Source organism: Lycorma delicatula, chromosome 5, assembly GCF_047948215.1.
Source record: "Lycorma delicatula isolate Av1 chromosome 5, ASM4794821v1, whole genome shotgun sequence".
NCBI lineage: Eukaryota > Metazoa > Arthropoda > Insecta > Hemiptera > Fulgoridae > Lycorma > Lycorma delicatula.
The window spans coordinates 25,273,183-25,300,434 of NC_134459.1; the positions used below are offsets into that span (position 1 = coordinate 25,273,183).

Sequence of the window (27,252 nt, forward strand, 5' to 3'; positions counted from 1 at the left end):
TAGGCTGTCGGTGATACATTTGTGATGATACCGATGATGTAAAATTGTACAACCTAATTAATTCTGATAATTACATCATTCTACAAAAGAATTCCACTTGTGGTGTATAAAAAATAACAATCAAGTAAAGTTTATTGTTGTAGACATCAAATTAACTGTGAATAAGCAGTACCTTGGACGGTTCAATTTTTGGCACCTGCACGCATGCATACACATGTTCATCAATTACAGAAGCAGCACATGCCAATTTTTCAATACTTACAGCAACAGCCAAAGGGATGACCTCAATTTTAAACCTTATAACACAGTTAACAAAATTAAATCATTAACACATAAAGATCAAGGTTTTGCAGTCAGTGAATTTGTTCATAAGACTGTAAGGCAGTTTGCTTAATTATTATCTCCAGATATAAGTATTGGTACTGGCAAATAATAATTATTGAAGCAAAGAAAAAATCTAAAGGATCAAGGTTTTCTGACTATGCATGTTTGTTTGCACTTGTGAAATTTATACAATTTGTTTAACCATTTTCTTGTGATAGACAAAGTATCTATTTATTTTTCATTTTTTACAACACTGAAATTGTTAAAAGATATTATTTATATGTTGTTAGCTGAATTCAGGAGCAAGGATTTTCAACAGACATTTACTTTGTATACATACAAAATCCATTAGGCTAAATAAATATATTTTAATAAAAGAGAGTTACATAGAAATTAAACTAATAAATCTTTTATAATTCTGATGAGTAAAGATAAAACAAAAAAATTGGAGATTAAGTCGATAAATAACAGTTGACACTCAATTATGAGTTTTAATCAAATTAAAAGGGAACAGAAGGAAAGAAATTTGAATGTCATAAAATTAATACAATCCAGTTACATCTTGTATTAATTTTATGACAGATATTTTGTATTAAGGTTTTTTTGACAAGTATTTTTGTATTTTTTGGTTTTGTATTAAGTTTTAAGGCAGGTGCTGCCACTGCTCAATAGGAGGGGATAGGTTTTCCCATCGGCGTGGAAGGGAAAGCTTGTTTTGTCCTTGCAATATCCTGAAAAGATAACCACGACATCTTTATTCAGTAGAGAGTGGTATCCTGGTGAGTGAAGACACGTTTTCAGTTCTTGTCAAATTAATGATTTTGCAAAATGGTTGAAAAAAAGGAATGACAAGTTTGTGTCAAATTTTGCTTGAAACTAAAGTAATCAGCTTGGAAGACTTATAACTCTTAAACACATCTTTTGGGGATAAATGTCTGAGCCGGTTAAATGTTTTTATCTGCTTCAAACATGGCTGCAAATTAGTCAAAGATGATCCCCTGAAATTTAAGTTTCTACATGGTTCTGTCAATTTTAACTGAAGATTTGAACATATGTCAAGTGTCTGCAAAATTAATTCTAAGATTGTTGACAGACCAATAGAAACAACACCAACTTGAAGTGTCTTGAGAATTAATTAATCATGTCAAAACTGACCCAGATTTGTTAAATAGGATAATTACAGGCAACAGGTTTATGTGGATGACCCAGAAAAAAATGCACAATCATTGCAATGGGGTCCAACTTTGCCACAACCAAAAAAAGCAGGACAAAGTTGGTTGAATGTGAAGACAATTTCGGTGGTTTTCTTCAATTCTACAAGTTGTGCAACATGAATTTGTCCCTAGAGAGCAGACAGTCATCCAGGAATGCTATAAAAGTGTCCTTCAGTGTTTGCGTAAAAATATGTAGAAGTAAAGGCCTGTACACTGTGAGATAAGTATTGGGTCCTCCACCACAATGCATCGGCTATCATGTGTTCTCAATCACATAATAATTTTTGGTCAAATTCTAAATTCCTGTGCTTCTGCAATCCCTTATTCCCTTCATTTAACTCCTGCCAACTTCTACGAATTTCCTAAATTAAAATTTTCGCTGAAAGGGAACCGATTTGACTCAATTGAAGACATCAAGGCAAAATACAAAGAGGATTCTTAACACACTTCAGAAAGAAAATTTCCAGGAAGGCTTCCAGAAGTGGAAGTACCATTGGAGTCTGTGTGCTCAGTCAGAAGGGGACTACTTTGAAGGAGATTCATCACAATAGCCTATAAGTTGACATTTTGAAATTATAAACCAATTTTAAAACTTTTCAATAACACCTTGTGTAATATTGAATTAATATTGGATTTTCATGATCCTAACATTGACAAACATGATTGCTTAAAAACTACCATACAATCTTTGCTAAACACAACTCTAAATAGAAAGTCACTTCAATAAAAAATATAATTTAAAAAAATTTAAATCATGAATTTATATATCTTAAAAAATTTATTTTCCAAATACAACAATAAAGTAAGAAATGAAATAAATATTTTAAAAGAGAACATATAACACAAACTGAGGCACTAGGCACATCATGGATAAATATATATATACACATCAATAAATAAAAAAACTTAAAAAGAACATCATGCCAAACCATGTAACAGATTTATATAAATAAACAAAAATAGGTTTACAAAATATAGTAAATATTTATTATTAGTCACTGATAATTAAATTATAGAGCAAAAATACTTAAACCTCTTCTGGTACTTTGTGAAAAGTTAACTCTATATAGAGACGTAAGTCTTTGTTAACTTGACAAAAATAATAAAAAAATGTACTCTACAGAATATTAAACCCTGCATTAATAAGAAAAAATTAGATAGATAATACTCTATCCAAAATATGAAAAAAGTGTAATTTCTAAATAATATCCTAATTTTAATTTGAAAAGCATTGTATATAATAACTTCTAAAAATATAATAGTAGGTAGCTTTTTTTGTTATAGTTTGTAAATGGAAATACTTTTGGAAATTTTTTTATTTTTATCTCGCACTTAAGGTTTTATTCATATTTATGCTCTTCATATGTGATGTATGATGAACATGAGAAGTCACTGCAGCAAAGATTAAACATTTCAGTTATTTTTTTAAAAATTAGTCATCAAATTATAATTCTGAATTTTTAGAAATAAAATAATACGTGTTATTTAAAAAACAAGAATAATTAAATTCAACTAATTAGATTCCATAACTACTATAAATTACTATATTAATTAATATAATAAATTAACAAATTACTATGAACAAAGCACCGTGTTATTGTGTCATGATGGTGTTAATGATTCATGATTTGATGAACTGTTAAATGAAATTATCAGTTTTGATAACAGTGACTTCAATATAAAATGTGATCCTTACATTTTAATCATGCTAAAGACATCAGGGAAACTAAAGAGTATTATTAATGGACAAAGGGTAATAATGAATATGATATCCAATAATGAACAGATCCTAACTTTTATACTTTGAAACAAAACATGAAATAAGATAATTATATGAATTAACTGTTTAACTGAGATTTTATACGTATAATATATTAACAGTAACACTTTACTCTAGTAACAATGAATCACTAAACAACTGAAATAAAAACCTATTAATTAATTCTAATTATCATCAAATGAAAATGTTACACTATAAAATGGTGGTTGTAGATTGCATGAAGTCAGTATTTTTAAATTTTATTTGATAACAAGTGCCCTGGTATTTAAATACTAGGTAAGTCCAGTCTAAAAGTATTTGAAATAAGTTGTGTTACATTAATTAACATGGTCTTGAAGACAAGTTACTGTAAAAAGAATAAAACATAAATTTCTGGTAATCAAATACAGAAAATTTCTGAGATATTGATATGGTAAACGTTTTAAATTACAATACTTTCATCTTTTTAAAAATCTACCAACCTTCAGTAAGATCCTCAACTTGCTTCTCAATAATTATACTTGTGTAATTAACATGCTTTAAACTTCAAGACACACAGTTACTAGAGCTAATGATTATGATACAAATTCACTAACAGAGCAAGACAGAAAATTTACTGATATTATTCTTAGTTTAGATTTTAGTTTGTGTTTTATATAAATGCATTAAGACTAAAATCTCGGGTTTAAAGTAATTCATAGATGATAATAATAAATAAATTTTATAAAATGACAAAGTAATGAAGACAGACAGTATATATTTATATAATATTGATGAACGAATCTATCATGCCACTTAATAATTTGGAATACTGTCTCAAATAAATACTGTAGCAAGAATAATTATTATACGTAAATAAACAATAAAAAATAGGTAACTTTTTCATAAAAATTACAAAATCAGTAATCATCAAATATTATGAAACAGATAACCAAAACTACTACTGCTGTCTATTAAAATACAAAACAAAATACATCAGCAGACACAAAATAGAAAAATAATTGCTATTCATAAATTCACAAATGCATACATAAATCTCAGATATAGTGATCCTAAATATAGTGATTGTGCTGTAAATTCTACCTACCTAAAAAATAATTTACACTAAAATTCTCCATATGTAATAAAGAGAAATGTCTCCTAAAGGCGGATGAGCTAAATAGCCAAAGGCATAGAATTCGCAAGGCAACGGGAAACCAGCGAATTAAAGATCTATGGTTATCCCGAGTAATAGCAAGCATGATGGAGTCTTCAATTGAAAACCTATGTTGAGCTGAAAAGGAAGACTCAAGCTAGAGGACTTTAGAGACTTGCTGCCAAACTGTCATAGGACTGAATACCAATGACAGACAGACCTACATAGAGGCAGAGACAGAGACAGACAGAGGGAGGGAGAGAGAGAGAATAAAGAAACAAAAATTTTAATCTCTAACTTTGAAAAATGAAAGCAATACAACACAGCACATTTTTAAACAACAAAACTTTTAAGCAAATTTAACTTAACTATTTCAAATATTCAGTCTAACATTTGTAAAAATAAAAATATTTTCTTTATTAAAAAAAATTAGGATTTAACAAAAATCAAAATAAAATTTTTCATGCTACTTTTATTAAATAGTAAAACAAATGTGATAACAATCAAATAGTTCAACTAAAAGCTCTATTAAAAACTTCTCATATGATTTCCTGCAGATATAAATTTTTTTAACTTACATAATTAAAAAGTATGCAGTTTTTTTTTTATGGCTCAGAAAAATAACTAACAAATCTGAATTTTTGAAAAGCTAAATTGCTGAATCCAAGAATGTAAGTATAATCTATCTGTTCTTAGAATGTAGGTGTATTTTGGAGAACAGCTAGAACTTCTTCAGCTTCTTCTTGGAGTGTCTCTGCAGTCATAACTATTTTTAACTACAAACATAAAAGTCAGTTAATAACATAAATTTCAAAGAAAGTAATTGTTTAACTACACCAAAACTGGAATATACATTAAAATCAGTACATATCAATAAAAAATATATTTTATAAACTGAGAGATAGCTAAATGAGTACAGCAAAAATCTAAAATAATGAAGACTGGATAACAGTATATACAACTGATGAAAAACAATCTACCTTGCCACTTAATAATTATAAGAATTATTTATAAGTACATTTGAATGTTAACGTCATCATAAAAAATAAATGTCAAAATGGCATATTTGTAACCATAGTTCACTACAGCAAAAAGAGAGGAGGAGGTCTCCTCACAGTAACTGCATGTTTAATAAACTATTAAACATATTCTATTAGTTTTACAGACAGAAATATTTACTTTTTACTCAATACTTCTGATACTGGTTAGCAGCAAATTATAATGGGAGATTCAAAAAGGATTTCACAACTTTAAAATCATATAAAAATTTATTAAGATAATTTACAGAATTTGGTGAATTCATTTCATAGAAAAACACATCAAATTTGTCACCCGACATTCAGTTTGGATTGATATGGCTTCCATTTGTAAATGTGACATACATCCAACCGGAAGTCAATTTCATTCCAAACTGTAGCCAGCAAGTCTGCAGCTGCAGCGTTAATTTGTAATCTTAGCTCAACAAGATCAGCAGGCAAAGGGATACGTAAAGCCAATCTTTAGTGAAACCCCCACAAAAAAAATCAAGTGGGGTCAAATCTGGGGAGCAAGGTGGTCATGCAGTCGGACCTTCACGACCAATCCACCGACCTGTGAACTGAGTATCACGAATCTCAGACTTCTAGGTGGTATTGAGGTGGTGCCCCGTCTTGCTGATAGTAATGGTGTCCCCATCTTGGCCATCATCGTCTAACTGAAGATTTAGAAAATTTTGAAGCATATCCAGATAAATGATACCATTTACAGTTGCCTCCTGGAATAACAGGCCATACATCTTTCTTTGTTTAGGGCACAAAAAAACATTGACCTTAGGGCTATCACGAATGTGCTGCAAAGTTTCATGAGGGTTTTTGCCACCCCATATTTAGCAGTTATGGATATTCACTTTGCCACTGACGTGAAATGGTGGCTCATCACTAAAAATTATACTGTCTGAAAATGTACTGTTATCTGCAATTCTATCCATCATTTCCACACTAAACTGTAGCCAAGCAACTTTATCATCATCTGTAATATGTTGAACCACAGTTAGTTTTTATGGTTTCAAGTACAATTGTTTACTAATATGCACCAAACAGTCTGTGGAAAGCTCTCACAAGATACTTGTTGAATTGATTTCTTCAGACTATGTGCAAATCTTTCTCTGAGTAGTTCTACAGCAGCTTCTGGGAAGCATTTGACAGAACAACCTGGGCTCAATGAAGGTTTAGTATAAAGAGTAAATTGTATGCCTACTTGGAGGCTCCCTACCACACTCCTCTATGAAAATTATGTTAAACTGCAGTTGCTGATGGCAAATCGTGACACCAAAACACACAGCATGCACGTTCTGCACCACTAAATGTATCCATTTTTAACAACACTGTTGGTCAAATTTGGTACTAATGAACTACCATAGTCAAAACTTGATGTGTTTTGCTATGAATGAACCTCAACCGAATCTGTAAATTATCTAAATAAATTTTTATATGCTTTTAAAGTTGTCAAGTTCTTTTTGAATAGCCCAAATATTATTTAGAGCATTACAAACAAAACTATTATGAAAATAATCCTTCTTTCTCTCTATCTCACCTTTTTTTATTTCATTTTATTGGATATTTCACTTTAATTATCCTAAGCTGAAATCCGTTCACATTATTTTGGGTCATTGATATGTCAAGGCCAGTTATTTCTAAGAGCTAATAAATTATGTTCATCTATTGGGTAATGGTTTACTATACCTTCTATTATGATCATATCTTAGGCTATTTATGTCATCTGTTTCTCTGGAGTTCTCATAACATAATCATACTAATGTAAACAACATTTGGATACCATTTCAGGAAGTTGGTTTCAAGAACTTTGAAACTTCTTCAGTAATCTTCTCAACCCAAGTTATGCCTCACCTCCATTCAGACATTTTCAATTCAGTTACACGTAGATGTTAGTCCTGTTGCCATTATTCAGAACTATGTACATCCATTGATGTGGTGCCCCTTCTTATAATGATAACCCTTTATCCTGGCATAAACTTGTTGCAGAATACATTGGTTAGTCAGTTTCACTTCATTCAACTTAATATTTACATGTCGGCCTCCATGGCGTAAGTGATAACATCACGGCCTTTCATCCAGAGGTCCAGGCTTGAATCCCAGTCAGGCATAGCATTTTCACAAGCTACAAAAACTGTTATTCATCTCATCCTCTGAAGTAATACCTAACAGTGGTCCCAGAGTTAAAAGAAATACCCTAATACTTACACAGTGTTTTATGATTTCCTCATTGTTTCCAACAACAGAGAGCACTGATCCATGGTGCTTAAGGCTCAGAAATACCAGCATTTCTGATGTACAGCATCAGAAACTCAGGTACGAGTTACCAGAGGAAACCAAATGTGCCAATTTAAGAGAAACTAATCTCACAGAACTAATTTAAGAAAAATGTTTTCTATACCCCAGAGAATCTCTTTTAATATAAATCTACTAAAAACAGAGTATAGTCTTGTTCTTCATCTCCATAAATTTTAGAAAAGAACTCTTTAAATAATATACTGCTTTATTATTATTATTATTATTATTATTATGCAAATGTATATAAAAACTACATAATTTGTAAAAATGAAAATTATGAATAAAAAATATTTGAATTGACTCATAGTTTAATGAGATAAGTGAATTTTGAACTAATATTAAATTCACTAAAATTAATCTGCTTAATTAGATAGATTATCCAGTATTCTACTTTGTTCATAAAGTTAAATAAAAATAGTATCTGGAAGAATTCAAAACTCTTTCTATCTCAGATTTCTTATTTAGCCCCATTTCCACTGCAGTAAATTTTTTTCCTTTCTTTTTTGAAGTTACAAGTTTTGTACATTGAATGCATTGATGAGGAAGAAAAATCAATGAACACAAAAAAAATATCCAAAATCAAACCACTGATATGTGTATACAGTAATACATAAAGAGCTGAAATTTCATAATCAAAACTAATTTTCCTTAACAAAGATCCTCTCATGTCAGAAACAACTGTAGGATATTCCCCACATACGACACCCTGACACTTTTTCTTGTTTTCATAAATTAAAAGAGCATTAAAAGGACAATGATTTGTCAATTTGAGAATTGGAAGAAATGCTGCCATATGTATGTCCTATATCTGTGGGACTACTTCGAAGGGGACAATATCAGAATAAAAGAATAAATAAATTCTTTTTAATAAGCATTAAAATTCTTTTTTTATTTTTTTATCACACTCGTATATAACGGCCAATATAATATTAAGACACTGAAGTTGAATAAAAATATTATTGTAAAATCTATGATACTCAGTTCAAGGGATAAACTATTAACACATTATCATAATGTCATACATCATTATAAAACAGAATATAAATAATTTACGTACCTTTGCAGCAGCTATTATCTGATGTGCTACTTTCCTAGGTAAGTGATCAATAGCTTTAACAAGAGACTGAGGTTCAGCATTTGCAATTATGCTAACAGTCTTAAACCCTGCATTATATAATTGGCGAGCTCGGCCCTATAAGGTTTTAAAATTGTTCAATCTAAATATACTTTTAGTTATAAAAAAAGAAGAAAAAAAAAACAGTAAAACATGAAATATTTATGTAAATGATCATAAAAAATTTTTATTTAATTATAAGATAAAAATTAAAAATACAAGTTATGAACATTCAATTTGATTTATGTGCCACCTCAACCGCTACAGTAAACTTAAAGCAGCAGCGTCCTGATAAGGCACAATTTCTTTTTTAATTTAAGAAAGTGAATTTTAATAATCACAATGTAATAACGATGCGTAAAAAAGCATCCCACAATCTGACAAATTTTATTAAACTCGTCTAGTAATTATTTTCCAGTTCATTTTACCTTCTTCATTTACTTTTAAAATAAGTATTTAAAAAGTCTGGAAATAGCTATATATTATGACAGAATACAGTATTAGAATTTCAAATTAATTAATTAATTACGATTAATTAATCGTAATTATTAATTATTAATTCATTACAATAGAAACTGTACAATTGAATGAACTGCATGAATATTTGAAATTTTCATCTACCATCTTGAATATAACTTAAAATTTTTAAATTGAAAGACAGTTTAGTGATAGCTGATTTTTAGTAAATTAAAAACCTATTTAAATCAAGCTACACCTAAACATGTCCAACTACAAGCCCAATATTTAAAAACCTAATAAAATCATAGTAATTCTTTAATTGTTAGGAAATAGCATTTAAGAAAAATGTCAATCAAATGAAAGGAAAATTAACAAGTGAAAAGAAAATGCTTTTAGAAAGGCAATGAAGAAAAAGATGTAACACAAAAAGAAATTAATGACACAAAGACAATATGTGTTTCCAGATAAAAGTCCATTCAACAGATGTAACATTTCAAGATGATAAGTGGTCTGCTGTCAAAAAGGATGACTAATTAACTAAACAGAACAAATAATCAGTTCAGATAGTAACTACTGATTAACACACCTACAACAAAACTTTGTATGTTATATCTTTAATATTATTTAATATAAACTATTTACAATCTAGCCTAAGATATTTTTTAATAGCTAGGGACTATTATTATTAATTTAGAGAAAAAGCTTCTGAGATCATTAAAATACTATTCATAGTACCTAGTGATCACAACGCACTATTATACGAGGGTTATTTTTTTAAGGTCAGATTGGTCGCAAAATAAAAACCCGCGCAAAAATCGGATGAATCTTTGCATATGTGTTGCGCAGCATTTCTAGTATGGTCTTCAATCACACCGCATCACTCCGTTCAGTTCTGAACACGCAGCTAGCACGTAAACATGTCTACAACAATAGCATCTCCTGCCAAGTGTGAAGTGCGTGCAGTAAATTCAATTTCTTCAGGCTGAGGGGAGTAATGCAGCTGAAATTCATCGACGAATAAGTAATGTATATGGTGAAACTTCAATGAGTGACAGCAAAGTGCGACAATGGTGCAGGAACTTTAAAGCTGTCCGACCATCACAAAACAATGAGAATGGACACCTCTCTAACGTTTCTACAGCGCTACCACAATGAAGGAGAAGATTTTTTGAACAAAATTGTCACAGGGGACGAGACATGGGTCCATTTAGAAACTGAAGAAACAAAAGAACAATCCAAACAGTGGATGCATTCTCATTCTCTCAGTAAACTAAAGAAGTTCAAGCAAACCTTCTCCAACAGAAAGTGTATGGCTATTGTGTTTTGGGACCGGAATGGAGTTCTCTTGGTGGAATTCATGGAACGTGGCACGACCATCACTGCAGCCTCATACTGGGTGAATCTTCAACATCTACGAAGGGCAATTCAGAATAAGCGAAGAGGAATGTTGTCACCATACAGCCCGGGCTTTGCTCCATCCGATTTTCAACTCTTTGCTCACATGAAACGCTGGCTAGGACAACATTTTGGCACAGACATCGACCTGCAGACCAGCGTAGAAACATAGCTGAAAACACATGCGGCTCTGTTCTATGACGAGGATATTGGAAAGTTAGTACCATGCTACGACAAATGTCTAAATCGGAGTGGCGACTATGTAGAGAAATAGCGTAACTATGCAAGTACTTGTTACAAATAAAAAAGTTTTTATTTTCACTATGATTTTAATATCGTGACTGATCGGACCTTGAAAAAAAAAATAACCCTCGTAAAAAGGGTTTTACATTCAATAAAAAAAAATTAATTTTGTTTTATTCTACAAGTGGATTCTTACATAAATCTTGAAATTAATACTTTAATAATGTTAAAAATTTAATTAATTCTAACAAAATGTTTTTACATAACATCCATGTAAACATATTTTATGTTAGAGATACAAACTACAGGATGTTCATTTTAAGTGTGCCCCATTGAGTTTTCATAAACAAAAAAAGCTATGAAGTACTTTAAATGAGTACCATTAAAAACCCACAAATAATACATCAGCTGAAACCTGAGTGAAAACAGCAACTCCAGTAGAAAATAGGCATAAGAGAACTGAAAATGTTATATGTAAAATGCTAAAATAAATTTTTTTTAAATACATTAATTAAATCTGATCACTTTGTCTCTCCAAAAGTGATCAGTTTTAAATAATTTTCACTGCTAATTGTCATGGATAAAATATCAACAAATCCATAAAAACAATGCTAGATTAAAAATATCACTCACAGTTAATGGGTTTCTTAATCAAACGATCCTGGGTTTGATTCCCAAGAAGAGTGACATCATTTTTTCATCTTACTTATCACAATCATTAAAAAAGAAAAAGTACATACATATTATTACAGATATGCATACCGTTTCTGTTAACAAACATTAGATTGATAAGTGTAATGATAAATTATAATTTGAATTTCACTCTTTACAATTTTATATCAGATCATTTCATTTATTTACTCTTTTTTTAAGTTGATTATATTAAACAATGTCAAATATTTAGTTCATTATGATGACTGTAAAGAAAAATGCATTTATATTACAGGAAGTAATTTCTTGTTCCATTTATTAACATTAATTTTATTTTTTTTAACACTAATACTTAAAATATTATTATTTAACACAGATCACACTTGTCTGTCAATTCTAGTGGTCTCAGATCCGTAAAGTCATCAGCCATAAAGGCCAATTCATGAGAGTAAAATTAGCACAAAATTGCTTAACTTTGATAAAAAAAGAGAAATGAATATTGGTAAAATAGACAGAGCATACAGGAAAGTTAAGGAAAATTTTGGGATATATAAATTAAAATCTAATAATGTGTTAAACAAAGATGGTACACCGATTTATAATACAAAAGGTAAAGTCGATAGGTGGGTGGAATATATTGAAGAGTTATACGGAGGAAATGAATTAGAAAATGGTGTTATAGAGGAAGAAGAAGAAGTTGAAGAGGATGAAATAGGAGAAACAATACTGAGATCTGAATTTAAGAGAGCATTAGAAGATTTAAATGGCAGAAAGGCTCCTGGAATAGATGGAATACCTGTAGAATTACTGTGCAGTGCAGGTGAGGAGGCGATTGATAGATTATACAAACTGGTGTGTAATATTTATGAAAAAGGGGAATTTCCGTCAGACTTCAAAAAATAGTCATGATACCAAAGAAAGCAGGGGCAGATAAATGTGAAGAATACAGAGCAAGTAGCTTAACTAGTTATGCATAAAAAATCTTAACTAAAATTCTGTACAGAAGAATTGAGAGGAAGAAGTGTTAGGAGAAGACCAATTTGGTTTCAGGAAAAGTATAGGGACAAGGGAAACAATTTTAGCACTCAGACTAATAATAGAAGGAAGATTAAAGAAAAACAAACCGACATACTTGGCATTTACAGACCTAGAAAAGGCATTCGATAACGTAGACTGGAATAAAATGTTCAGCATTTTAAAAAAATTAGGGTTCAAATACAGAGATAGAAGACAAATTGCTAACATTTACAGGAACCAAACAGCAACAGTAATAATTGAAGAACATAAGAAAGAAGCCGTAATAAGAAAGGGAGTCCGACAAGGATGTTCCCTATCTCCGTTACTTTTTAATATTTACATGGAACTAGCAGTTAATGATGTTGAAGAACAATTTAGATTCGGAGTAACAGTACAAGGTGAAAAGATAAAAATGCTACGATTTGCTGATGATATAGTAATTCTAGCTGAGAGTAAAAAGGATTTAGAAGAAACAATGAATGGCATAGACGAAGTCCTACGCAAGAACTATCACATGAAAATAAACAAGAACAAAACAAAAGTAATGAAATGTAGTAGAAATAACAAAGATGGACTACTGAATGTGAAAATAGCAGAAGAAAACATTATGGAGGTAGAAGAATTTTGTTATTTGGGAAGTAGAATCACTAAAGATAGACTAAGCAGGAGCAATATAAAATGCTTAATAGCACAAGCGAAACGAGCCTGCAGTCAGAAATATAATTTGTTTACATCAAAAATTAATTTAAATATAAGGAAAAGATTTTTGAAAGTATATGTTTGGAGTGTTGCTTTATATGGAAGTGAAACTTGGACGATCGGAGTATCTGAGTAGAAAAGATTAGAAGCTTTTGAAATGTGGTGCTATAGGAGAATGTTAAAAATCAGTTGGGTAGATAAAGTGACAAATGAAGAGGTGTTGTGGCAAATTAATGAAGAAAGAAGCATTTGGAAAAAATATAGCAAAACGAAGAGACAGACTTATAGGCAACATATTAAGGCATCCTGGAATAGTCGCTTTAATATTGGAGGGACAGGTAGAAGGAAAAAATTGTGTAGGCAGGCCACGTTTGGAATATGTAAAACAAATTGTTAGGGATGTGGGATGTAGGGGATATACCGAAATGAAACGACTAGCACTAGATAGGGAATCTTGGAAAGCTGTATCAAACCAGTCAAATGACTGAAGACAAAAAAAAATATAAATCTATTTACTTCTTAACTTATTTCAAATTTATATTTCAATTATGCTATATTACTGTTTTGGAAATACATAATAGAAATTATGCTCCTATATACGAAGTGTACGGGGATGTATTTCCTAATTTCAAGTACTGATTCAGGACACCAAAATGAGCAAAAAAGTTCATATTGACATAAATCCTATTATTCTTTGTTTTCCTTCTGGACGCTATTTTGTGATTTTCAATAAAGATATTTCTCAGGAACTGTTAAACTACTTTAATTTAATTTGACAAGTCTAAGACCAGTGTCTTATTCTATAAAATAAAAAATTCTGACAACATTAGGTGCCTTCAAAAATTTCAAATTTTTAGTTTTTTAACCACATATATATGTTTTTTTTAACCACCTTTATATATGTGATAGCCTACTTAAAAATACATTTTAAGTTTTTTAAAAACAATTTTGACACACTATTCTATAGTATTTTAAAAATCTTTTTTCTTCACAATTAACACAATAATTAAATGCAAGGTTTTTCTATCTAACAATATATATATATATATATATATATATATATGTGTATTTTTTCTTCTCATGTTTAATTTTAAGTGTCTATTATTCTGTTATTTTAATAAATTATACTTAAAAATTAATGACAAATAAAAAGTTCCTAATGTTAAATAAACAATGAAAATAAGAAACAAAAAAAAACCACAAGGCACAAATACAAGTGATCAAATGTCAGTTTTACATGAGATGTAATAGTTTACTCAACAACTACATAGGAATGAAAACTAGCATGCTATAGGTGCAGAATAATGAACTACAAGTTAAACTCATTACCTTACAGTTATGTTCTACACCAAGTATATAATGTAATAAAACAAATCAATAAAAAACAGTTTAATAATTACGGAACATTTTAAAATTCAGTGAAATTACACATAACAAATTAAAAATCTAATAATAATAATAGGATAAATTAAATAAAAAAATACATACAAGTTTTACAGCTGGAAGTTCCATCAATGGTAACAGTTCAGGTTTACAACAATGCGATAATCGGCTAGTAATTTCAATTAATAACCTTCTGAAGCACCACATTTCTTCCAACTCCTGAAATTTTGTCAAAATATTTACAAGTTTCTTTTTAATTATAAGTCAAAAAAAAATCATAACAATTAAGTTTATGCACTGTTTAACAGAAACATAAACACTATTCTTCATTCTCAAGAATAAACAACAGAAATCTTAGAAGAAATTTAGCAGATTGGGAAATTATAAATAATTAATAGCTGATAGAGACCAATACAAAAAAATTTAATGAAAACAAAAAGCATTTTGCAAAATCTTATGCAAGAGGAGACTGGTGAATCATGCAAACATCAACAGATTAATATTACATTTTACGGCTTAGATCTTTTCTTGGTTCACCAATGTGGCTGTGAAGAAAATGTTTTCTATTACATAAATTATTTATTATAAAATATAAAATAATACTTTGAATTATTAAAAAATAACAGTTAACAAAACTTATTTTATTATCCAATATATAAAAGTTCAATGAAACATAAATGTGAATCAAGCTATTTATCATTCCTCGCTTTTATTAATTCCATTTTTTTTATTCCCACAACAAAAAAAATGTTTTAATGCACTTATTTTAATTTTTATATTAGAATAAAAAGAAAAACACTGTTAATAATATCAATCAATTTATATAAAACTTGATTTTATTTTTAATGAATCCAAAGTGCCATTCTGATATAAGTAAACATCAGCCACGTTAATTTCGTCCAATGTAGGTATCACGAAGTGTCGGTTAGCATTTTCCAGTACTACTCCACATTGACTGTAATTACAGCACCACTGTTTTCAAAAAAATATAGCCTGATCATATCAGCAGCTCAAAAGTCATACCAGACACTTGTGAATAATATTGTTCATCCAATTATTTTATGGTTTTCAGAGCCCTGTATGTGGCAGTTCTACTTATTCACAAGCCTATTCAAATAAAAACGTGGGTCACTCAGAATAATTTTCTATAAAAAAAAAAAAAAAAAAAATTCAGCTGCATTTTGTAAGCAAGATCTTTATGCAAAATGTGATGAACTATAATTTTTAAGATTACATTGTCTTAGAATTTACAAAACTGGATTTTCAGCGACACTTTCAGGAGGCATGTTTTTAGTTGATCTGGCATTATATTGACTGACTTATGACTTCAAATCAAACTTGGCCAGTTTTCTAAAATTTACCTATTACTTTAACAACAGTATATGAGATAGTGAATCATTATGACCCAAAACACACAAACCTTACCAAATGCCTCCGCGAAATATTTACTACATTATAGTGATTTTTTTACAAATTCTTTGCATTATTGTTCAGCATACTGTTCCATTTGCACTTTATATGGTTTTTAAATTAGATCATGATGCTTTTAGTAAAGAATTGTTAAAATAAATATTTGCTTGGGTGATTGTTGAACAATACAACAGAATTTACTTCTTAATGAATAACATACAAACATTACTGATAAACAAACTTGAATAAATTATTTCTTCCTCTCCCAATTCAATTTATTATCATTGTTTTAAACTATTTACGAACTAAAAAGGATTCTCTAAGAATAGCATAAATGCTCAAACTTATAAAAGAAAAATGAACACATCAAATCTGAAAATATTAGACTGCTTTAAAGAAAAAGATGCAAGTTCAGACATGATTTCAGCTATCATAATGTTTTCCTAAAATCATGCATTATATTTTTCTGAAAAATAGTTGCTGCTAACTTACACAAATATAAAGAACAAATAAGGATTGAAGGGAAATTTACTTTAGTTATCTTTCATAATCCACAAAAAATGAACAAAATCTTGTACGTAATCCAAGTTATTATTAATATTAAGCAGCAATATTAAAATTTACTAAAATAATTTCCTTTAAATTGCTTTATGCAAGGAGTAATTTCTATTATATTTATTGAATCATTTTTCTCATTTATAATTAAATTTTAATATTGCATGTTTTATTTTTATTATTACTTTTTTTTATAATAGTAATACGAGGGTTATTTTTTCAAGGTCCCATCGGTCACGAAATTAAAACCACAGCGAAAATAAAAAATATTTTTTATTTGTAACAAGTACTTGCATAGTTACGCTATTTCTCTACATAGTCGCTACTCCGATTTAGACATTTGTTGTAGCGTGGTACCAACTTTCCAATACCCTTGTCATAGAACGGAGCCGCCTGTGTTTTCAGCCATGTTTCTACGCTGGTCTGCAGCTTGATGTCTGTGCCAAAATTTTATCATCCTAGCCAGCGTTTCATGTGAGCAAAGAGGTAAAAATCGGATGGAGCCAAGTCCCGGCTGTATGGTGGGTCATCAAACACTTCCCAATGAAAACGCTGCAGGAGTTTCTTTGTTACAGCTGCAGTGTGCGGCCGAGCATTGTCATGGAGAAAGACAATGCATGATGACAACATTCCTCTCCGGTTATTCTGAATTGCCCTTCGTAGATGTTAAAGAGTCTGTCACGCAGTATGAGGCTGCAGTGATGGTCGTGCCACATTCCATGAATTCCACCAAAAGAACTCCATTCCGGTCCCAGAACACAATAGCCATACACTTTCTGTTGGAGAAGGTTCGCTTGAACTTCTTTGGTTTACTGGGAGAATGAGAATGCATCCACTGTTTGGATTGTTCTTTTGTTTCTTCAGTTTCTAAATGTACCCATGTATCGTTCCTGTGACAATTTTGTTCAAAAAATCTTCTTCTTCATTGTGGTAGCGCTGGAGAAACGTTAGGAAGTCTCATTGTTTTGTGATGTCGGGACAGCATCTTGGGAACCCATCTTGCACAGTTTGCGGTACTAAAGTCTCTCACTCACAATGGTGTAGAGAGCTGACCTTGAAATTTCAGTAAACGAATCACTCAATATAGAAATTGTGAACCGATGATTTTCTTGAATTGCCTCATCCACTCGCTCAACGAGATCATCGGTTGACACTCGCTTCCTTCCCTGACCACCTGCATCATGAACATCTGTACGTTCTACTTTAAAGTTCCTGGACAATTTTCGCACTTTGCTGTCACTCATTGAACTTTCACCATACACAGTTCGTATTTGTCGATGAATTTCAGCTGCATTACACCCCTCAGCCTGAAGATATCGAATTACTGCATGCCATTCACACTTGGCGGGAGATGCTATTGTTGTAGACATGTTTACGTGCTAGCTGCATGTTCAGAAGTAAATGAAGTGACGCGGTGTGACTGAAGGCTGTACTAGAGACGCTGCACAACACATATGTGCAAAGGTTAATCCAATTTTCGTGCGGGTTTTTATTTCGCGACCAATTGGACCTTGAAAAAAAAACCCTTGTAGATATCTTTTCTGTGTTGAATTATTTTTCAGTGGTAGGGGAAATATCTAGAATTAAATTTGGGAAAACTACAATGAAAGTTTTCATTGTAAATGAAAATAATCTCATTTAACACATATGTGTGCGCACGCCCACACGCACACATTATTTTTTCTAAAATCGATCCTTTCAAGAATCATATTCTTCTGCACTACACAAATTATATTAACCTGATCAATGTAAGTACAGAATAATAAAATAAAATAGGATGACACCTACCTTATTCAATAATTCAAGCAAGAGCGTTTTCGCAAGTCCCTCACATCATCAGTTGCTCTACATAATTTTTCAATCATTAGTACCAAATTACACATTAAAATTAAAAAACCCACACTATACATGATTTAAAATTGTTAAAAGATCCTTTACCAAATTGAAATCATAACAGAAATTAAAACTAAAATTTTTAAATTCAAGATTTTCAAGATTTTTTACAAAATTTTAATTAAAATTAAAAATTGCATTTATATAAAAAATGTGAATGTCATTTGGCAAAACTGGCCAAAGTTAACTTTGGCTAGCTATTCCACATGGATTTCTATTTTGTTTTTATTATTGATTTTAATTTTGACTTTTTAAATTAATTTTATAAAATTACTTCATATTTATTATGTATATGTAATTTTTAATCTTAATTTAAATTTTTAATTTTTTAGTTTTAATTTCTGTTGTGATTTCAATTAGGTAAAGGATCTTTTAACAATTTTAAAATTTAAATCTTATGTATAGTATGGGATTATTAATTTCAATTTTAATGTGTAATTTGGTAAATGATTTGAAAAATTATGTAGAGCAACTGACGATGAGAGGGACTTGCGAAAGCGCTCTTGCTTGAATTATGGAATAAGGTAGGTGTCACCCTATTTTTTTTTATTATTCTGTACTAAGGTTAATTGGATTAATATAATATACATATATGTAAATACACATACACATGTACATACATGCACACATACACAGACAAAATACATATATGAGAGAGATTCTCTCTCTTAACCCATGAGGTAACCGACAACAAAAAAAGACAAACCTCACAAAATCGAGTAACAGAAGCAGCAAATGAAACAGCAGAATTTAACAGAGTGTATACCAATCCACGTGTCACTTCATACAAATGTGATACTTCCCATACGCTTCTTTCATTCCATAAATCATAAAGAATAAGACTTAAATAAAATCTGTTAATTTTCTCTTGTATATCATTCTGAAAAATAACACTGTAATTAAAATTTATATAAATTATGTATAAAAAGCTAATGTTTAAATGTGCATCACAGCAATAGAAAGATACACAAGTAATCAATATTAATAATTAATTATGAAACTAAAATTTACAGACAAAAAATCATTTATTTTCTATTTAACAGAACTACAATATTTTGTTTTAGTTAATAATTATTATTATATTTTCTGCTAAGAACACTATGATTTCTATACACTGAGTACTGTTTAGCTTCATTCTTTTATTACATGTTGATGCGTTTCAGAATAACTCCACTGTTAAAACTTATTGTACTTTTAATTATACAACAAATATTTTTATCTAATTGAAATGCATTAATTATGTTGTTATAAACTTGCAGACTTAATAAAATTTATAAACTACAGATTTTACATAGTCATGCATCTAATATTTGTAAAAATTATCCATTTTCCAAACTGATGAGAATCATTATAGCAATATATATTAGTGCACAAAACAAGGGCTTCTTTTTGATTGGCATTATTAGAGAGAAAATAACTTCAAAACTGGCCAATAAAAAGTTAAAAAGAATAATGGTTCATTGCTTTTGATACAAGAATAAAAGCTGCAATAGTTAAATGGAATGATAACAGTGCGGTGACAATTGTCATTAACCGCAGTAGTATTTACCCTTATCAAATACAAAATCAGGCCTGCAAATGGAAAAAAAGAGAAAAGAAAAACTGTTTTAGCTCACGAGGTATTGATAATACATAAAAAAATAGTTGGGTGGAGTTGAATCCCATGACAATAGTATTGAGAATTTCAGAATTCAAGTACATGGTAAAAAATGAAAATGGTCATTGTTCATAAATGCTATTGATTCTTGTTATGAAAATTCATGAAAAATATATAGAATTACAAAAACAAAGTAGACAACTGATTTTAGCTAAGTATCTAGACCTGTCGATGATGCAGTGTGAATAATCCAAAATTATTTATGTAAAGAAAACTTTCCTTCACAACTGAAGTCAAACAACAGCCACCTTTAAAAGTAATATACAGATCTACTTTATTAGAACATTAATAATACATTAACACCACACAGCTGAAGATAAGGGAAAAAATTACCCAATATAAATATTTAAAACAGTTATTTTATGTTTTTGTTCTCTTGTTTGTACAGAACAGCTAGTGTAATTTCACAGAGCTAAATGTATTAGTGTATTTATTTATTCTGTTCAATTTATTACTAAATATATATATATATGTAGTTAAAATGCATTTCTAAATACCTACTAAATATCATATAGTTACTAAACATGATCTACTTAATAGATTTTTTTTAATATCCGATATCAGTTTATTTTTTGACAACATCCACATTATATCTGTGATGTTTTGAAACACATTATAGTAAGGCTGTACTGTAATTGAAGATAAATAAATAAAAACCTAATTCATTTATTTATTTAAAAACAGTAACAAACAAAATGTCCATTCGTAATTTAATAAATAGTGATTTCATTACTAAAATGTGATTTTTTTTTACCAACAACACTGTAATATAACATTGTTAAAAAATGAATTATATAGTAAAACAGTGAACATTAAAATATTTAAAAAACTAACTTTCCCAATAGTTAATTATTTCTAGTGTCTATTTTTATAAAGTCTACCTTCATTTTTCGCCCACACATCATATAACTAATGCAACGTTCATCTATACCCAAAACTGATGCTACATGTTGTTCAGCTGCATTTAATTTCATGAACTGAAAAAAAAAAAATTTTTATTTTACAAGGTGAAATAAAATCTTGTATTCTATAAAAACTATGTAAAAAAAAAAAAACAACTGACAGCAGTAGTTATTAAGTTCAAGCAACAGTTAAATTAGAACTCTGGAACTTATATTTTGACAAATACATAATAAAGACAATTTTTTTTTAGTTTTTAAATAGTAAGGGTAAAAAAGGGTAATGATAGGTAGGCATAGAGTTTTTAAAAAGGCTTAATAAACAGAATACTGCTCTTTCCATTTTTTATTAATTTTTCTACTTTAAAACTAGATTAAATAAGTCACTAAAGAATGTAAAATTTTAACACTTATTTTTGTCATTTGACTGGTTTGATGCAGCTCTCCAAAATTCCCTATTTAGTGCCAGTTGTTTCATTCCAGTATACCCTCTACATCCTACATTAGTAATAATTTGTTTTACACATTCCAAAAGTTGCCTGCCTGAACAATTTTTCCCATTTACCTCTCCCTCCAATATCAAAGCGACTATTCCAGGATGCCTTAATATGTGGCCTATAAGTCAATCTCTTCTTTTAACTATACTTTTCCAAATGCTTTTCTTCATCAATTTGCCGCAGCATCTCTTCATTTGTCACTTTATCCTCCCATCTGATTTTTAATATTCACATATAGCATCATATTTCAAATTTTCTTCTCAGATACTCTGATCATCCAAGTTTTACTTCTGTATAAAGCTACGCTCTAAACATATACTTTCAAAAGTGTTTTCCTGATTTTTAAATTAATTTTTGATGTATGCAAACTTATATTTCTGACTGAAAGCTCGTTTTACCTGTGCTATTCAGCATTTTATATCGCTCCTGCTTCATCCATCTTTGGTAATTCTACTTCCCAAATAACAAAATTCTTCTACCTTCATAATCTTTTCTCTTCTTATTTTTATTTTCAGTGGTCCACTACATTTCATTACTTTTGTTTTGTTCTTGTTTATTTTCATGTGGTAGTAAATAAAGTAACCATTAAATCTGTTTATACATACATTTCAAGCATGCATGGGCCATTAGTAACTGTACTTTACTGTGTTTTAAGAACACCAGAGTATCATTAACACATGTTACAGGCATAAATTATTTTTTTTTTAAATTTAATTACACAGAGAATTTTATACTTACCAAACTTCTACCTACTTTTGCTTGTTTTTTTTTTTTTTTGTAAATTGTATTAGTTATTTATACCATAAGAGAGTAACAGTTGTCATATTGGAAAGTTTTTTGTTTAAAAAAAAAAAGAATTACTGCTGTCCAGAAATTGAAAAAAAGCCAAAAACTATTGCAATTCATAATAAAAAAATACATTTATGTCCAGTCAATGAAAATAATACATAACAAATTAATAATATTCACATTATATACAAATTTCTTTACAATTTTTCAACAGAAGCTGTTTATTTATATAAAACAACACATGCACACAATTAACAATAAGTCTTATAAAACATTTCATGAAAGGAAGCTAGCCCTCCATGTGGATAACTGAGAAGGTCATGTTACATTGTAGGAAGAAAGAGGTTTGGCTGACAAATGGAAGGTAGGAGATGAGTGCCACCTGGCTGCACTATATGCTGACATCTCTTTATACATTATTTTTTCTCATTATAAAACTGATTTACAAGAAGTAAACTAGGGTTGAATCCAAATTGAAGACGCAATGCCTACCATTTCAAAAGACAGAAAGTTTTTCTAAAGAATTTAAAGCTTTAGATGCAAAATGAACTATTTTTTCTGGCAATTATTTTTCCCTACTCTTTCATAAGTCTACATGTTTACCCAATTTTGTCATTATGAAACTTTAAGTATTATAACTGCGTCATACATGAGGTAGTAGTATTACAAAATTTTTGACTGTACTTTTCAACTAAATCACACAAAAATAATAAAGTCCATTATCTTCAAGCCTGCTTGGTCTATGGCAAGTGACATAATATTGTGTAATAAACAAATTTCATAAACATCTTTACAAAAGCTCTTTACATGAATAATGGTAAAGTTAAACTGTATGAGGAAAGAAGTTTAGCTAGGAAATAGAAGATAGGAGATGGATAATTTCAATAAACAAAATTTTATAACCAATCTGTGATGGTTGACACATCACCTATCAAATTTTTCAATAACCTTAGTAAATCAGATTTTATGTTTTAAACCACATATTTTTAATCACACACAGATATTTAAGTGGCATGCATGTTTTAAGACAAATATAGTGTCAATTAAAGATGATATTGTTTAGTGCGGCCAACCATTAGAAAAAGAAATCAAAAATGTAGAAAAATCCAGAAATTCATTCATGTGGACAATCACCAACAATCCATGAATAGCATGAAATGATTGGAATCAGTTATGAGGATGCTAAAAAATCTTAACCAATAACCTAAACATGCATTGTGTTACTACAGAAGTTTTTCCCTTGGTCTTGTCGTTAACCAAAAACAGCAATGGGTTGATGTTTATCACGAGCATCAGAAGCAGGTTGATTCAAATTTTTATCTCTAGGATTATTAAGAACGAAGAATAGGTTTATGAATATGACCTGGAGACCAAGCAATAACTGTCACAATGAAACGACCCAGTAACCAAAACCAAAGATGTGGCAGAAATCAATATGCAAAAAAGTGAACATTCTTTGGGCTTTTCAAAAAGAAAAAAAGGCTTTATTCAATAAGAATTTCTTTCTTCTGGTATTACAGTTAATACTGAGCACAGTTATTTGAGTTAAGTTTTATTTTGGTATTTGAAAAATGTACTAGAATAGAGTTTGGAAAAACCAAAATTGATTGTTGCACCATGACTATGTACCCATTCTCTCCTCCCTCAAAATGACTCAATTTTCTAAAATAAAACATAGTAGTCATCCTATATCATTTGAATCTCATAACCTAGATACTGTGGCTTTGTCTCACTAAAATAAAATGAAAGTAAAGCTTAAAGCCTGCACCTTGACTACATAAAAGACAACTAAGCATAATTGCAGTAATATGGTAAGACCTTCAGCTAAAGGTCTTTACTGTTATTTTTAGGGCATAGAAAAAGATAACTGTGTACATTCTCAGAGATATTCAAAGGAATCATAACCACTTTCAAAAAAATAGAGGTAAGCTTATTTATTTTTTATGAAGAACAGGTATTCTGATACGACTTCATATATATAAAATCTACGTACATAAATCTATTATAATTTATTGATATTTTAATATAAAACTTGATTATTCACCTTGGTAATAAAGATCTGCTGTTCTAGCTTTATTTGGTCTAACATGGAATATGGTGTTATTAAATACAATAAATGCAAATGATTTAATAAGACTAATGATTTTTTAGCTAGTTGAAGATCACTGAGCAAAGCAGCTGTTGTCTCTACATCAAAACCTCCTAAAATTCAAACAAAAATAAATAAGCATCAAAATATTTAATCTGAAATTCTTCTTATCATGCCATATCTGACAACAAACACTGACAATCATTCAGGTAATTATATTTTTATCTACAACTGTTTTGAACAAGGACTTCACTAGCATGGAAGACTACTTGTTACAAGTTCCTTAACTGAATTATTTTCCTACATCCAGGATCCTGTCTTGCTTCTATATTTCCCTCATGTATAAGTAACAAAGACAGTATTTCCAGTTGTCTAATCACTTGTACAAATACTCAAAGTTCTTTTTAACAAGATTGTGAACCACTGTTAACTGGCTATGGAAAAAATATTAGCTTTGAAAAAAGTGACAGATAAACTGAACTTCAGCAAATAGTAAAAAGTAGTTCAGACACTTTTAAAGAGTATGTTGTTGTACGTAGCTGTTACCATAGAAAGAAGGTGCAATTGTATGAATCACATTTACGGCAGGAAAAAAGGTTTGGCAACCTAATTATTAACTTGAAAGATGATGAATCTGCTGAGTTAGAACTGGAATGCAATATGGAGGAAGTTATTCCTTTATCAGATATGACTCAGACTAAAGATCATTATTAAAAGGAATGTATAGGCATGTAGTTAGTAATTACTTTTTTCTAATGTTTCATTTGTTTTGAAAAAAAACTTTTTTGTTTTTTCCAAATTCATTCATTAGTAACTTAAATTTACAGCTAAATTTTTAGTTTTTGAATTTCATGTAAAGAAACTTGCATATTTATCACGTTTTTAATTATATTTACGTTCAGTGTTGCTTAATTAAAAAAGCCCAAAAAGGCATTTTCTTTACAACAGTATCAGTACAGATGATATAAGAACATACAATAAAATATTTTATACTGCAACACTTCATCAACAACTCTTTTGTCACTAAATGGAAGAGATTTTAAGATTCACTGAATGTAATATTGCATTACGTTGTTGTTTTCTTCTACCAACTGAAGAAAATAGATGGTAACAGATAAAAAGAGGAACATGGAAAAGATGAAGATAGTAAATAGATGGTTTTCTTCTTCAATTAATAAACAATAAATTAATCATCATTGATTTTTAATACAAATAGATTTTAATCAGTTTATCTTTACATAAGCAACTTAAATTAAAATATGTCTGATACTATTTAATAAAACATGGAAAAATTTGAAGCAGCGTTACAGAAATTATTTTTACATTACAGAAAAAACATACTTTTCTGAAAATTTGTAAAAAAAACTTTACTTAAAAAATTGTTCTAAGCATCTAAATATCAACAACCACTTACTTTCCAAGGTTGCTACTGCAACAATGATAGAATGTCAACAATTCAACTGCTCTTTAATAGAACTTTCTACTTTAGTCATAGTGAAACACATCAAGAGGATGGTCGATGCAACCATGTGTTGTTTTATCTAAAATATCATAACAGTTCATCCTATCTCAAAAATACTTTACTTCTTCATATTTATTATTTCATTAAAATAAGCAGCCAAACCCACCACCACTCCTAATTTAAAAAAAATAATAAATAGACAGTGCGGTAACACTAATCAAACATAAATTAATAATCTTTTCTTTGCTAATAAAAAAGTTAATCATGGCTACTACATCACGGTAATCAGGACCGCCAAATATCACTTTCATTAAACTTCAATTAAGAAAAGCTTCAAAAAATGGAAAGACAACTATTGAATTGAATAAGTTCAACAAACTTTGTGATAAATATCCAACAACAATGGAAGTTAAAATAATATGTAAAAGCAATCATTAACAAGTGTGTTTCCTTTCTTAAGAAGTCAGTTTATGCAGAATTTATGTAATTATTTTATTTACAAGATTATCAACTTAACTAAATTTTTCATGAATAACTTGGCAATTTACAATAATTCATGATGTCTAAAAATTCCAAAAATGTGTCCACACATCTTCACCTCTTTCTTTCACTATTTTAAAAATCTATCTGAAAATAGAATGTTTCAGAACAAGCAAAGGTGTATAAAAGAAAGTCAGCTACAGTGGTTCCTAATGGCAATTTCAGGTATTAATATACCTGAGGGTATAGCTATTGAGAAGTTAGAATTAAATCACTTCTTAAAAAATTAGTATGAAAAACCCAAATTTTTTGTTGCCGCTTGTATAGAAAAACTATTATGATAGCTTTAAATAGCTTTCATTAAAACATAAGGCTATTTTCAAAATAACGCCTAATGAAAACTCATTTTGTGAATAAAATCCTATAATACTAGGAGAGTGTAAAAGTATAAGGTAATAGTATAAGGATAAGGGTAAGTAATTATAAGTAATATCAATTTATTCAACCATTTAATACAAAAAAAGACAAAAATGTCACAATGCTCATTACAGCTCCAGTGACTGTCAAATTGTCAAGAGCATAGATTGATTTCTTGAAGGATTTTATGAAGGAGGATGTTAACTTTTAGAGTGAGCAATGCATTTGGTAATTATTTTTTTTGAATGAAAAACATTTTATTGTGGCAAATCCTTTAACTTTTCAAATTGTTGAAGTGAATGAAAAAGTTACTATGAAAGACAGAATGAGCATAACTACAGTTGATTGTTTAATGCAGAAAGAAAGAAATTTAAACAATGCA

General features: G+C 29.6%; 1 protein-coding gene across 1 annotated transcript in view; it reads right to left on the reverse strand.

Annotated features, from left to right (window-relative positions):
- Nucleotides 1-2,423: 2,423 nt before the first annotated feature.
- The window catches only part of mus301 (mutagen-sensitive 301), a 55,077-nt gene continuing 30,248 nt past the window's right edge, over nucleotides 2,424-27,252 (reverse strand). The window contains exons 11-16 of the mRNA XM_075365830.1: nucleotides 24,467-24,624; nucleotides 21,119-21,214; nucleotides 19,287-19,460; nucleotides 14,828-14,941; nucleotides 8,819-8,953; nucleotides 2,424-5,208 (exon numbers count right to left, since the gene is read on the reverse strand). Coding sequence (XP_075221945.1) covers nucleotides 5,125-5,208; nucleotides 8,819-8,953; nucleotides 14,828-14,941; nucleotides 19,287-19,460; nucleotides 21,119-21,214; nucleotides 24,467-24,624 — 761 coding nt within the window. The 3' untranslated portion in view covers nucleotides 2,424-5,124. The remainder of the gene's footprint in view (nucleotides 5,209-8,818; nucleotides 8,954-14,827; nucleotides 14,942-19,286; nucleotides 19,461-21,118; nucleotides 21,215-24,466; nucleotides 24,625-27,252) is intronic.